Source organism: Mus caroli, unplaced genomic scaffold (assembly GCF_978045245.1).
Source record: "Mus caroli unplaced genomic scaffold, Mus_caroli_1 scaffold_2, whole genome shotgun sequence".
NCBI classification, from domain to species: Eukaryota; Metazoa; Chordata; class Mammalia; order Rodentia; family Muridae; genus Mus; species Mus caroli.
The window spans coordinates 93,562,367-93,576,596 of record NW_028227257.1 but is presented as its reverse complement, the minus strand read 5'-3'; the positions used below and the strand labels follow the sequence as shown (position 1 = coordinate 93,576,596).

The 14,230-nt window shown below is 37.2% G+C and overlaps 1 protein-coding gene across 1 annotated transcript; it reads right to left on the bottom strand.

Moving 5' to 3' along the window:
* Positions 1–306: 306 nt before the first annotated feature.
* On the bottom strand, positions 307–1,254 carry LOC110306449 (olfactory receptor 8H1-like). The gene has a single exon (XM_021178575.3). The coding sequence runs from the start codon at positions 1,252–1,254 to the stop codon at positions 307–309; it is 948 nt and encodes a 315-aa protein (XP_021034234.1).
* Positions 1,255–14,230: the final 12,976 nt, after the last annotated feature.

Below are 14,230 nucleotides of genomic sequence, written 5' to 3'. Positions count from 1 at the left end.
TACCTAAATACTTAATAAGCATGAAATTTTATATGGCACGGACCTATGAATTTCAAACATGTTTTCTTAGGCTGCAAACAAGTATTCCCCAAAACAAAACAAAAGACATGTTTTGACAATATGATCCATGAAATTCAGCCAGAAAAAAACTAACATCTAAAACTGTGTTCCTGGAAATTACCAACCTATATTTGTATGAGAAATACCCAAAGAAATAGAAATGTAAAACTAATTGTACTTGTTTATAGAAACTGACCAAGGGAACATGAAAGTTGAAACAATGTGACTGACTGGTTAATATCATGGTTAAATTAACTTCCTGGATCCTTGTCTCTTCTTCACTAATCTAACAACAGCACTTTTGACCTCTTTGTTTCTGAGACTATAAATGAGTGGGTTCAGCATGGGGATCACAATAGTATAGAAAACAGAAGCCACTTGTTCCTTTCCCAAAGAATAGGACTTACTTGGCTTTAAATAAGTAAAAATGAGAGTGCTGTAAAAAACAGTCACTCCAAGGAGATGAGAGGCACAAGTGGAAAAGGCTTTCTGCTTTCCTGAAGTAGAATTTATCTTCAAAATAGTAGAAAGAATGGATACATAGGATCCAGATATTGTGATAAGGGACCCCAGGATTGTGGAGCCTGCAAAAATGAATATAATGATTTCAACTACATGTGTGTCACTGCAAGACAGAAATAGAAGTGGAGATGTGTCACAATAAAAATGACGGATGACGTTGGATTTGCAGAAATGTAGTGTAATCATGCTAAACACAGTTAGAGTGGAATCCACAGCTCCAATTACATAGGACCCAGTAAGGAGAGCAAGACAGCATCGTGGAGACATAATAACTGGGTACTGTAAAGGGTTGCAGATGGCTATGTAGCGGTCATAGGCCATTGAGGAAAGCAAAAAACATTCAGTAGCTGCTAAGAGGATAAAAATGTACAGTTGTGCAAAACAATTGGTGTAGGAAATGCTCTTGTTTGTTGTTAGCAGGTTCTCTAATGTTTTCGGTGTGATGGCAGTTGAATAACTGAGGTCAACTATTGACAGATGGGTAAGGAAAAAATACATTGGAGTGTGAAGCTGAGTATCTATATAGATGATCAACATCATGCCTATGTTCCCCAGAACAGTGATTAGGTATATCAGGAGAAACAGTACAGAGAGGATCAGCTGTATTTCTTTGGAATCTGTCAATCCCATGAGGATAAAGTCTGGCTTATTTGTGTGATTCCAGGTGTACATAGTCAATGACCCTAAATGGTGAGAAATCAAAGATGATAACAGAAATGTTAGTATGATAACAGAGATGTTTGTGAATATGATTCTCACTGTACATTCATAATTATAGTATATAACTGTACATAATTAGATTTCCAAATAGAGGTTCAAAGCAGAATTTGAATATATTATAAGTATTATTATGTGCTATAAAAGAGAAAGCGAGTGCTACTCTAAATAATGTCTTTTAATGAATTTATTTGCATGAAATGTTTTGTATGTGCTCATATTATTCCCATATTTTAACCTAGAATATGGAAAAGAAACAGTTAATTTATGAATTCAATTGAACTCAATACAAATTCACATTGTGTCTGTGATCATGTTAAATTGTGAGACACCAAATTATCTTAGTCATGCTCTTAATTCAGGAAATTTAAATAAAATATGCATTAAATTAAAAAGGTAGAGAACAACTTCAATATGTTTCCTGCTCTTTGATATATCAATTAACTGTAACTACATTTTAAAGTAATAGACTACATTAAAAAATAACTATTTAAAAGATGGATTATTATCTTCTGACAATTTCAAACACATTTTAACAAAAAATTATTTTATTGAAATAGGAATCATCACTAGTATAATCTCCTTCCATCCAGTCTAAGCTTGCCACAATCCTGTTACTTCTATACATGCCAAATTTTATTTGCACTTATATCTTAAAATATAATCTTTATTTTATTTGCTTCAACCTCCACAATTTTAAAAATACTTACACACAATGCCAAAGTTGACAGAAAAAACAGGGAAACTATTTCCAATATCATGGGTTGGAAAACATTCAACTTCCAAATTTTCTCACAATTAAAGTAAAAAAATTACTTGGAGATCTGAACACATAAGATCTAGATCTTTTGTTTTCCTTGGTATTATTTTTTTCATTCTTTTGTGTACTCATTTTTTAAAATGTCAGGAGGAAATTAAATTATTCTTTCCTCAAGTCTTTGTCAAAAATAATTTTTAAAGGAAATTTATGGTTTGAATTTATTCCAAGAGTGAGTATATATATATATCAGGGCAACAGTGTATGTTTTTGTCTCTAATTTATGAATGTGGGACATATCATTTAAATCATGAACATCATGTAATATGGTCATTCTCAGGAGGCAATTTATAAGCCAAATTTATTGGCAAGCTTTCAAGGACTAAGGTCAAAAGACTAATTTAGCAAAGGTTTTGCTTATTCCTGGGAGCTTTATAAAGAAGAACATAAAAACTGCTTTTTTCTGATGTACTACATTTATGCATAGTCTCTTTAATTCAATAAATGTATAAAGTATAATATTTATATAACACTTTCCTCACATTAGGACCTTTTTAAGTAGTATGGATAGAAGGGAAATTCATTTTTGAATTTAAAGTGCTTACTTTGTTAATGAGATCACAACTGAATAATAGAAATTTTTTTAGAAAAAAGTTATATTAAAGAAATGATTTTTCTAGAGTTAAAATATATTGATTAAAAACAAGAAAATATGTGATCTTATCACTGGTAAGTGTAGTTCTCACCTCTCATAAAAGAATTTCACTTTGCAGCAGATGGATTCCATAACAGGAAGTTACAGCCTATTAAATTGTACTGTTCAGGAGCCCAGTTCTAACTGATAAACTTACAAAACAATTCCAGCAGCTAAAGTTCATGGATTATTTCAAAAGAGAGAACAGAAATATTAGAAAGGCCAGAGGAATAGGGGATTTGCTATGAGAAGAGGTGTTGTTACTATATCAGAAGCTAAACTTAAGAAGACTCTTTAAAAGGCCTGCTTAAGCATCAGCTGAACTAGACAACAACAATGGATATCCCATCTCAGATAGGGACAGCCATACTATTCCTTGGCATGGAGCCTAATGACTGGAAATGATACAATACATACACTCTACCAAACATGCTCATTTTTGGTCTAATGACAATACCTAGAAAATTAAAAATAAGCAAACAAAACAAAACAAACAAAACAAAACAAAACAAAAACCTGTATGTTCTTTAACTGATGAGTGGATAATGAAAATGTGATACATGTTCCTGATGGGTACCATTCAATTTTAAAAAGTAAAATCACAAACATTGCAAGAAAAGTAATGGAACTAGCAATGATCATTTTGAGTGAGGTAACTCAGAAATTTATACCTAGCAAGATATATGCTTCATGCTCATGTTCTTTTTCATCTGAGCCTCCTAATTCCAAATAATCAGATGTTAGTACATATCCATGATCAACTGAAGAACCTGGGAATAGGAAAAAAAAAAAAAAAAAAAAGAACACTGAGATTCTGGGGGAAAAGAGAGCAATGGAGAGGAAAATAGCAATGTAGAAGTGATCTGTTGGGAGGAACAAGCTCCAATTGGGAAAGGGTATAAACTAAATATAGAAGGTTAAGAAGATAAAATATGATAGAAAGATGGCAGGAAGGATGCCTGAGAATGTCATAAGAAATAAAACTTAAGTATTTACCTAAAAATACTTATAATACATGTAAACTTGCGCATAAATAAACATATATTTAAAATTATATTATCTTACCTGGCTGAAAATGCTTCCTCCAACAATCAATGGCTATCTAACAAAAAACACATCAGGCATAAGAAGTACTCATTTTACTTATTAATCAGTGTTGTGTGAGAAACCCCCTCAGAAAAATAAAGGCTATTACTATTTTCACTAGTTTGCCTAAAGAGTCAAAGTTCATATTTTTGGAGACACCATGAAATTCAGACACAGGTTCCAGAGGATCCTGAGTCAAAACTGAAAAGATGATTCCTTCCTAGGGACTAGATTACATTGTACCAGAAAGTGCTATAAAATCTTTAATGAAAGACAGCAACAAGCAGTTTCTTCCTATGATATGTATGAACCATAGGAAGAAAACCATAGGAAAACAACAGCAATAACAACAACAAAAACATCAACACACCTAGTGGTGCATTAGTGGCACACATATCACAGAGGTAACCAACAGCTCTCACATTGTATTTAAGATTGATGCAGCAATAAAGAATTTGTGCCAAGTCCTTGATACCTAAACAGCTACTAAAATCTAGTGAAGTCTTGGATCTTAGAGAAGAACCTACAACTCCAACTTTAATAACCCAGTATATTTTGTAACTACATCCTAATTAGTCTTCTTATACCTAAGATAGTCAACAATCATGAAGATTTCTCTTTGAAACTGACACAGATAACTTAAGAAAAGCACACCCAATCAAAACACTCCCATTCCTAATATTCAAAGGTTATTGTGGATGAGGAGATGGACAAACTGTAAGAGTCAAAGGAAACTAGTATTTGCTTTAAGATGGTGTCTATGATGAATATTAGAAGGTGCATCCATGAAATTTCACTATCACAAAGTGAAAAGGTACAACAATGATAGACATGCGAAAATACAGATGGAGTCCAAGAGGCCTCATCCCTGCTCAAAAAAACTAGAGGCAACTAAGGAATTTGGAAAATGATGTAAATATATTTTTCATGAAAGATAACTCTCATGGTGGACTGTTATGTTAAGAGAAAATGGGGGTGCTCCCTTTCTCAGAGGATCCTCCCTGCCTCTGCCTGTCTGAGATTATCCCTTTGTCTGGTGTTGTCTTAAATGGCATCTTGTACAGAGCTCTCTGCAAAGCTTAATAACGCAGTACACATGTGCCACTCTGGTTTTCCACCAGCATTATAATTAAGTGCTGTACTATAACCAATCAGCCCTCCCTGTTTGCTTGATGGCATGATCTATTGGTTCTTTTCACCATACCTGTAAATACTCAATCCATGAAACAGGAAAGGAGACTCTTCTTGTTGCAGGCGTCTCAAGAGGTCATTCCATTCATACTTACAGTCAAACCAGCCTTGGTCTCCACCTCTACCACCATTCTCTTCTCACTCTGTTAGGCAACAGTCTCAGGGGAGAAAGTGTGGAGGCATAGGTAATAACAGTTGATTTCCTATATCAAATGACCAGACCTGAAAACATACATTCATGAACTGGCTAGTTTTGTGTCAACTTGACACAGCTGGAGTTATCACAGAGAAAGGAGCTTCAATTGAGGAAATGCCTCCAAGAGATACAACTTTAAGGCATTTTCTCAATTAGTGATCAAGGGGAAAGGCCCCTTGTAGGTGGGGCCATCTCTGGGATGATAGTCTTGGTTCTATAAGAGAACAGGCTGAGCAAGCCAGGGGAAGCAAGCCAGTAAGGAACATTTCTCCATGGCCTCTGTATCAGCTCCTGCTTCCTGACCTGCTTAAGTTCCAGTACTGACTTCCTTGGTGATGAACAGCATTGTGGAAGTGTAAGCCAAATTAATCCTTTCCTCCCCAACTTGCTTCTTGGTCATGATGTCTGTGCAGGAATAGAAACCCTGACTAAGACAAATTGGTACCAGAAGTGGGGTATTCTTGTGACAACCTGACCATGTTTTGGGTGGACTGTGGAAGGACTTTGGAACTTGGGCTTGAAGACCCATTCATTGTTAAGAGCTCTGTCAGATGTTGTGTAGGTGCTTGGAAGATAATGTTAAGAACAGTGCATAAGATGGAGGTCTGGCTTGTGAAATTTCAGAGGGAAAATTAAAGACTCTTTTCATTGCTGTTTTGATTGTGAAGATTCTGTAGCTCTGGTTAGCTGGGCCTGAAGAATTAGCTGTGATTAACAAGATACCAGAACTACTAAAGCAAAACCTTTGCATTACTGGGACTATTGATGCTGGTTACCTGGAGCTAAGAAATTAGTGATTAAGAAGAGACCAGCATCATGGAGGTGACATCTTCTGGAAAGTGTTTTCTGAAAGCACAAGGCTATGTTCCAGAGATAGCCAAGGTTGTACTCGTGCTGCAGTGGAACTTGGTAATGTGTAAGGGTCACCCAGGTGGTACTGGTTTTGAAGGCATGAAAGGGTCATGCAGAGCAGCTGAGGCTCGGCACTGTAAAAGGCCATGGAAAACCATTGGTGAAGGTGCAGCCTCAGTTGCGATTGATGGCCCAGGACTAAAGGGGTCATGCAGTGTTTTGGAGATGCCAGTACTATGAGATGACCACCAAGAGCAGCAGCAGCAGTGGAGTACAGGCATCTGGAGCCTAGAGGAGGACGTGTGTGCTACAAAGAACAGGGCTGTAGAAGTGACCCAATTCCTTGGAGGAGCCCAGAAGATAGTGAGTTGGATCCCAGACATTGGACAGTTGAAGTTTAATTTTTGCTTTTGATTGTGACTGTGTCCTAATATTTTTCCCTCTTGAAGGAAGAAACTACCTTAGTGGAGCCCACAGTTAAGAGACTTTTAATTGTAAAAAGACTTTGGATTTTAAAAGAGATGGATATTTTAAAGAGATGGAAATTTTAAGAATATGTAAAGACAGTGGGACGTTTAAAGTTATTTAAACCTTGGGGATGAATGAGAAATTAAGGGTTGAGGTTTACTAGTGATGTGTATGTGTGTCAAGTTGACAAGGGGTCAATTGTACTGGCTAGTTTTGTGTCATCTTGATACAACTGGAATTATCAAAGAGAAAGGAGCTTCAGTTGAGGAAATATCTCCATGAGATACAACTCTAACGAATTTTCTCAATTAGTGATTAAGGGGGAAAGACCCCTTATGGGTGGAACTAACTCTGGGCTGGTAGTTTTGGGTTCTATAATTGATAGGGATCTATATTGATCCTGCCAATCCATGAGCATGGGAGAACTTTCCATCTTCTGAGATCTTCTTTAATTTCTTTCTTCAGAGACTTGACGTTCTTGTCATACAGATCTTTCACTTCCTTAGTTAGAGTCACACCAAGTTATTTTACATTGTTTGTGACTATTGAGAAACATGTTGTTTCCCTAATTTCTTTCTCAGCCTGTTTATCCTTTGTGTACAGAAAAGCCATTGACTTGTTTGAGTTAATTTTATATCCAGCTACTTCATTGAAGCTGTTTATCAGGCTTAGGAGTTCTCAGGTGGAATTTTTAGGGTCACTTATATATACTATCATATCATCTGCAAAAAGTGATATTTTGATTTCTTCTTTTCCAATTTGTATCCCCTTGATCTCCTTTTGTTGTCGAATTGCTCTGGCTAGGACTTCAAGTACAATGTTGAATAGGTAGGGAGAGAGTGGACAGCCTTGTCTAGTCCCTGATTTTAGTGGGATTTAGTCCAGCTAATCACCATTTATTTTGATGTTGGCTACTGGTTTGCTGTAGATTGCTTTTATCATGGTTAGGTATGGGCCTTGAATTCCTGATCTTTCTAAGACTTTTATCATGAATGGGTGTTGGATTTTGTCAAATGCTTTCTCAGCATCTAACGAGATGATCATGTGGTTTTTGTCTTTGAGTTTGTTTATATACTGGATTAGGTTGCTGGATTTCCGTATATTGAACCATCCTTGCATTCCTGGGATGAAACCTACTTGGTCTGGATGGATGAATGTTTTGATGTTTTCTTGGATTCACTTAGGGAGAACTTTATTGAGTATTTTTGCATCGATATTCATAAGGGAAATTGGTCTGAAGTTCTCTATCTTTGTTGGGTCTTTTTGTGGTTTAGGTATCAGAGTAATTGTGGCTTCATAGAATGAGTTGGGTAGAGTACTTTCTGTTTCTATTTTGTGGAATAGTTTGTGAAGAACTGGGATTAGATCTTCTTTGAAGGTCTGATAGAACTCTGCACTAAACCCATCTGGTCCTGGCCTTTTTTTGGTTGGGAGAATATTAATGACTGTTTCTATTTCTTTAGGGGACATAGGACTGTTTAGATCATTAACCTGATCTTGATTTAACTTTGGTACCTGGTATCTGTCTAGAAACTTGTCCATTTCATCCAGGTTCTCCAGTTTTGTTGAGTATAGCCATTTGTTGAAGGATCTGATGGTGTTTTGTATTTCTTTTTTTTTAATTTTTTTTAATTTTTAATATTTTTTATTACATATTTTCCTCAATTACATTTCCAATGCTATCCCAAAAGTCCCCCATACCGCCCCCCACTTCCTTACCCACCCATTCCCATTCTTTTGGCCCTGGCATTCCCCTATATTGGGGCATATATACTTTGCAAGTCCAATGGGCCTCTCTTTCCAGTGATGGCCGACTAGGCCATCTTTCGATACATATGCAGCTCGAGACAAGAGCTCCGGGGTACTGGTTAGTTCATCATGTTGTTCCAACTATAGGGATGCAGATCCCTTTAGCTCCTTGGGTACTTTCTCTAGCTTCTCCATTGGGAGCCCTGTGATACATCCAATAGCTGACTGTGAGCATCCACTCCTGTGCTTGCTAGGCCCCGGCATCGTCTCACAAGAGACAGCTATATTTGGGTCCTTTCAGCAAAATTTTGCTAGTGTATGCAATGGTGTCAGCGTTTAGAAGCTGATTATGGGATGGATCCCTGGATATGGCAGTCTCTAGATGGTCCATCCTTTCATCACAGCTCGAAAGTTTGTCTCTGTAACTCCTTCCATGGGTGTTTTGTTCCCAATTCTAAGAAGGGGCATATTGTCCACATTTTGGTCTTCATTCTTCTTGAGTTTTATGCGTTTAGCAAATTGTATCTTATCTTGGGTATCCTAAGTTTGGGGCTAATATCCACTTATCAGTGAATACATATTGTGTGAGTTCTTTTGTGATTGTGTTACCTCACTCAAGATGATGCCCTCTAGGTCCATCCATTTGGCTAGGAATTTCATCAATTCATTCTTTTTAATAGCTGAGTAGTACTCCATTGTGTAAATGTACCATAATTTCTGTATCCATTCCTCTGTTGAGGGACATCTGGGTTCTTTCCAGCTTCTGGCTATTATAAATAGGGCTGCTATGAACATAGTGGAGCATGTTTCCTTCTTACCGGTTGGTACATCTTCTGGATATATGCCCAGGAGAGGTATTGCTGGATCCTCCAGTATTACTATGTCCAATTTTCTGAGGAACCGCCAGACTGATTTCCAGAGTGGTTGTACAAGCTTGCAATCCCACCAACAATGGAGGAGTGTTCCTCTTTCTCCACATCCTCGCCAGCATCTGCTGTCACCTGAATTTTTGATCTTAGCCATTCTGACTGGTGTGAGGTGGAATCTCAAGGTTGTTTTGATTTGCATTTCCCTGATGTTTAAGGATGTTGAACATTTTTTCAGGTGCTTCTCTGCCATTCAGTATTCCTCAGGTGAGAATTCTTTGTTCAGTTCTGAGTTCTATTCTTTTAATGGGATTATTTGACTTTCTGGAGTCCACCTTCTTGAGTTCTTTATATATATTGGATATTAGTCCCTTATCTGATTTAGGATAGGTAAAGATCCTTTCCCAATCTGTTGGTGGTTTTTTTGTCTTATTGATGGTGTCTTTTGCTTGCAGAAGCTTTGCAGTTATATGAGGTCCCACTTGTCAATTCTCAATCTTACAGCACACGCCATTGCTGTTCTATTCAAGAATTTTTCCCCTGTGCCCATATCTTCAAGGCTTTTCCCCACTTTCTCCTCTATAAGTTTCAGTGTCTCTGGTTTTATGTGAAGTTCCTTGATCCACTTAGACTTGACCTTAGTACAAGGAGATAGGAATGGACCGATTCCCATTCTTCTACATGATAACAACCAGTTGTGCCAGCACCATTTGTTGAAAATGCTGTCTTTCTTCCACTGGATGGTTTTAGCTCCCTTGTCGAAGATCAAGTGACCGTAGGTGTGTGGGTTCATATCTGGGTCTTCAATTCTATTCCATTGGTCTATTTGTTTGTCACTATACCAGTACCACACCGTTTTTATCACAATTGCTCTGTAGTAAAGCTTTAGGTCTGGCATGGTGATTCCACCAGAGGTTCTTTTATCCTTGAGAAGAGTTTTTGCTATCCTAGGTTTTTTGTTATTCCAGATGAATTTGCAGATTGCACTTTCTAATTCGTTGAAGAATTGAGTTGGAATTTTGATGGGGATTGCATTGAATCTGTAGATTGCTTTTGGCAAGATAGCCATTTTTACAATGTTGATCCTGCCAATCCATGAGCATGGGAGATCTTTCCATCTTCTGAGATCTTCTAGAATTTCTTTCTTCAGAGACTTGAAGTTTTTATTATACAGATCTTTCACTTCCTTAGAGTCACGCCAAGATATTTTATATTATTTGTGACTATTGAGAAGGGTGTTGTTTCCCTAATTTCTTTCTCAGGCTGTTTATTCTTTGTGTAGAGAAAGGCCATTGATTTGTTTGAGTTAATTTTATATCCAGCTACTTCACCGAAGCTGTTTATCAGGTTTAGAAGTTCTCTGGTGGAATTTTTAGGGTCACTTATGTATACTATCATATCATCTGCAAAAAGTGATATTTTGACTTCTTCTTTTCCGATTTGTATCCCCTTGATCTCCTTTTGTTGTCTAATTTCTTCAGCATCTGTTGTTATGTCTCTCTTTTCATTTCTGATTTTGTTATTTAGGATACTTTCCCTGTGCCCTCTAGTGAGTCTGGCACACTAAACCAGCTCCTTTTTTGGTTGATTCTTTGAATAGTTCTTGTTTCCACTTCGTTGATTTCACCCCTGAGTTTGATTATTTCCTGCTGTCCATTTCTCTTGGGTGAATTTGCTTCGTTTTGTTCTAGAGCTTTTAGGTGTGTTGTCAAGCTGCTAATGTGTGCTCTCTCTAGTTTCTTTTTGGAGGCACTCAGAGCTATTAGTTTTCCTCTTAGAAATGCTTTCATTGTGTCCCATAAGTTTGGGTATGTTGTGGCTTCATTTTCATTAAACTTCAAAAAGTCCTTAATTTCTTTCTTTATTCCTTCCTTGACCAAGGTATCATTGAGAAGAGTGTTGTTCAGTTTTTACGTGAATGTTGGCTTTCTATTATTTATTATGTTATTGAAGATCAGCCTTAGTCCATGGTGATCTGATAGGATGCATGGGACAATTTCAATAGTTTTGTATCTGTTGAGGCTTGCTATGTGACCAATTATATGGTCAATTTTGGAGAAGGTACCATGAGATGCTGAGAGGAAGGTATATCCTTTTGTTTTAAGATAAAATGTTCTGTAGATATCTGTCAGATCTATTTGTTTCATAACTTCTGTTAGTTTCACTGTGTCCCTGTTTAGTTTCTGTTTCCATGATCTGTCCATTGGTGAAAGTGGTGTGTTGAAGTCTCCCACTATTATTGTGTGAGGTGTAATGTGTGCTTTGAGCTTTACTAAAGTATCTTTAATGAATATGGCTGCCCTTGTATTTGGCATAGATATTCATAATTGATAGTTCCTCTTGTAGGATTTTATCTTTGATGAGTATGAAGTGCCCTTCCTTGTCTTTTTTTGATGACTTTGGGTTGGAAGTCGATTTTATTAGATATTAGAATGCCTACTCCAGCTTGTTTCGTCCTACCATTTGCTTGGAATATTGTTTACCAGCCTTTCATTCTGAGGTAGTTTCTATCTTTTTCTCTGAGATGAGTTTCCTGTAAGCAGCAAAATGTTGGGTCCTGTTTGTGTATCCAGTCTGTTAGTCTATGTCTTTTTATTGGGGAATTGAGTCCATTGATATTAAGAGATATTAAGGAAAAGTAATTGTTGCTTCCTGTTATTTTTTGTTGTTAAAATTGGCATTCTGTTCTTGTGGATGTCTTCTTTTAGGTTTGTTGAGGGATTACCTTCTTGCTTTTTCTAGGATGTGGTTTCCGTCCTTGTATTGGTTTTTCTCTGTTATTATCCTTTGAAGGGCTGGATTGATGGAAAGATAATGTGTGAATTTTGTTTTATCATGGAATACTTTGGTTACTCCATCTATGGTAATTGAGAGTTTGGCTGGGTATAGTAGCCCGGGCTGAAATTTGTGTTCTCTTATTGTCTGTATAACATCTGTCCAGGCCCTTCTGTCTTTCATAGTCTCTGGTGAAAAATCTGGAGTAATTCTGATAGGCTTGCCTTTATATGTTACTTGACCTTTTTCCCTTACTGCTTTTAGTATTCTATCTTTATTTAGTGCATTTGTTGTTCTGATTATTATGTGTCAGGAGGAATTTCTTTTCTGGTCCAGTCTATTTGGTGTTCTGTAGGCTTCTTGTATGTTCATGGGCATCTCTTTCTTTAGGTTTGGGAAGTTTTCTTCTATAATTTTGTTGAAGATATTTGCCAGTCCTTTGAGTTGAAATTTTTCATTCTCATCTACTCCTATTATCCGTAGGTTTGGTCTTCTCATTGTGTCCTGGATTTATTGGATGTTTTGAGTTAGGATCTTTTTGCATTTTCCATTTTCTTTGATTGTTGTGCCGATGTTCTCTATGGAATCTTCTGCACCTGAGATTCTCTCTTCCATCTCTTGTATTCTGTTGCTGATGCTCACATCTATGGTTCCAAATTTCTTTCCTAGGATTTCTATCTCCAGCGTTGCCTCACTTTGGGTTTTCTTTATTGTGTCAACTTCCCTTTTTAGGTCTTGGATAGTTTTATTCAATTCCATCACCTGTTTGGTTGTGTTTTCCTGCAATTCTTTAAGGGATTTTTGTGCTTCCTCTTTAATGTCTTCTACCTGCTTAGCAGTGTTCTCCTGTATTTCTTTAAGTGTGTTATTAAAGTCCTTCTTGATGTCCTCTACCATCATCATGAGATATGCTATTAGATCAGGGTCTAGCTTTTCTGGTGTGTTGGGGTGCCCTGGACTGGGCGAAGTGGGAGTGCTGGGTTCTGATTATGGTGAATGGTCTTGGTTTCTGTTAGTAAGATTCTTACGTTTACCTTTTGCCATCTGATAATCTCTGGAGTTAGTTTTTATAGTTGTCTCTGTTTAGAGATTGTTTTTCTGGTGATTCTGTTACCATCTATCAGCAGACCTGGGAGACAGGCTCTCTCCTCTGAGTGTCAGTGGTCAGAGCACTCTCTGCAGGCAATCTCTCCTCTTACAGGGGAGGTGCACAGAAATCTGGAGTTTGGACCTCCTCCTGACCAAAGAGGAAGGCACAAAACAAGACCTTTCCCAGAAGCTATGTTGCTTTGGCATGTCACAGAAGCTGTCAGCTTCTCTGGTGCACACTCTCACCTGTGCAGACTATGTTCAGTGGAGTCCTGGAACCAAGATGGCTCCCGTTGATCTAGAGGCAAAAGCCTCCCGGGCTGGGTGGACATCTGTCCTCTGACCAGGAAGGTGGCTGGATGTCTGGGGCCCGAAAAGTGCGCTGCCTCAGTAGCTCTGTGGCTCCCGCCTTTCTAAGAAGCTATCAGCTTCTGTGGTGCACACTCTTACCTGTGCAGACTAAGTTCCTAAGTTCAGAGGAGACTATAGCAGATTCTTATTGCATATTTAGTTGATGTCCCTAGAATGTCTTACTTTTTCTGAGAAGTTAAAGGACATGGATCTAGAGGAAAGGGAACAGGTGTAAGAAGAGAGTCGAGGGAAGTGAAACTGTACTTGAGATGTAGTATTTGAAAGAAGTATAAATAGAAAGAACAAAATCACTGACCTGCATGAATTTAACTTCAGTAGACATTGGAATCATCTGCTCACCTTGATGTGGCTGATTTTTTTCTTAATACATCTAAATGTTTCTCATATTTAAGTTACTTCATGTTGACAAGCCACATATGGTACTAGTAGTGTAAAGAGAAATATAAGTCTATTTAGGGATCTTAATTCATTGTGACCTTCAAGAACAATAAAGCCCATAGTTCAGCTTATTTAAACTGTTTCTTATAATTTACTTTGATTGTCTGTTTCTGTGCCTTTGTCCATCTCTCTATATGTTACCTCTATCATATATCTATCTGTCTGTCTCTCTATCTATCTTCTATCTATCTATCCATCTATCTATCATCTATCTATTCATCTATCATCTATCTATCATCTGTTATCTATCATCTACATCATTTACTATTCTACTTTTTTTCTTTTTCCTCCTCTCCTGAATTGTGTTTACAATTAGGTTAAACTTTCTTTTTCTGTCACTGATAAGGAAACAGAAAATTTTCCTTTTCTTGTAGTTTTCATTTAATTCATCATTATTT

What these genes read in the sequence shown, in the direction of transcription:
- LOC110306449 (XM_021178575.3), bottom strand. Translation starts at nt 1,254, where the DNA reads ATGTACACCTGGAATCACACAAATAAGCCAGACTTTATCCTCATGGGA.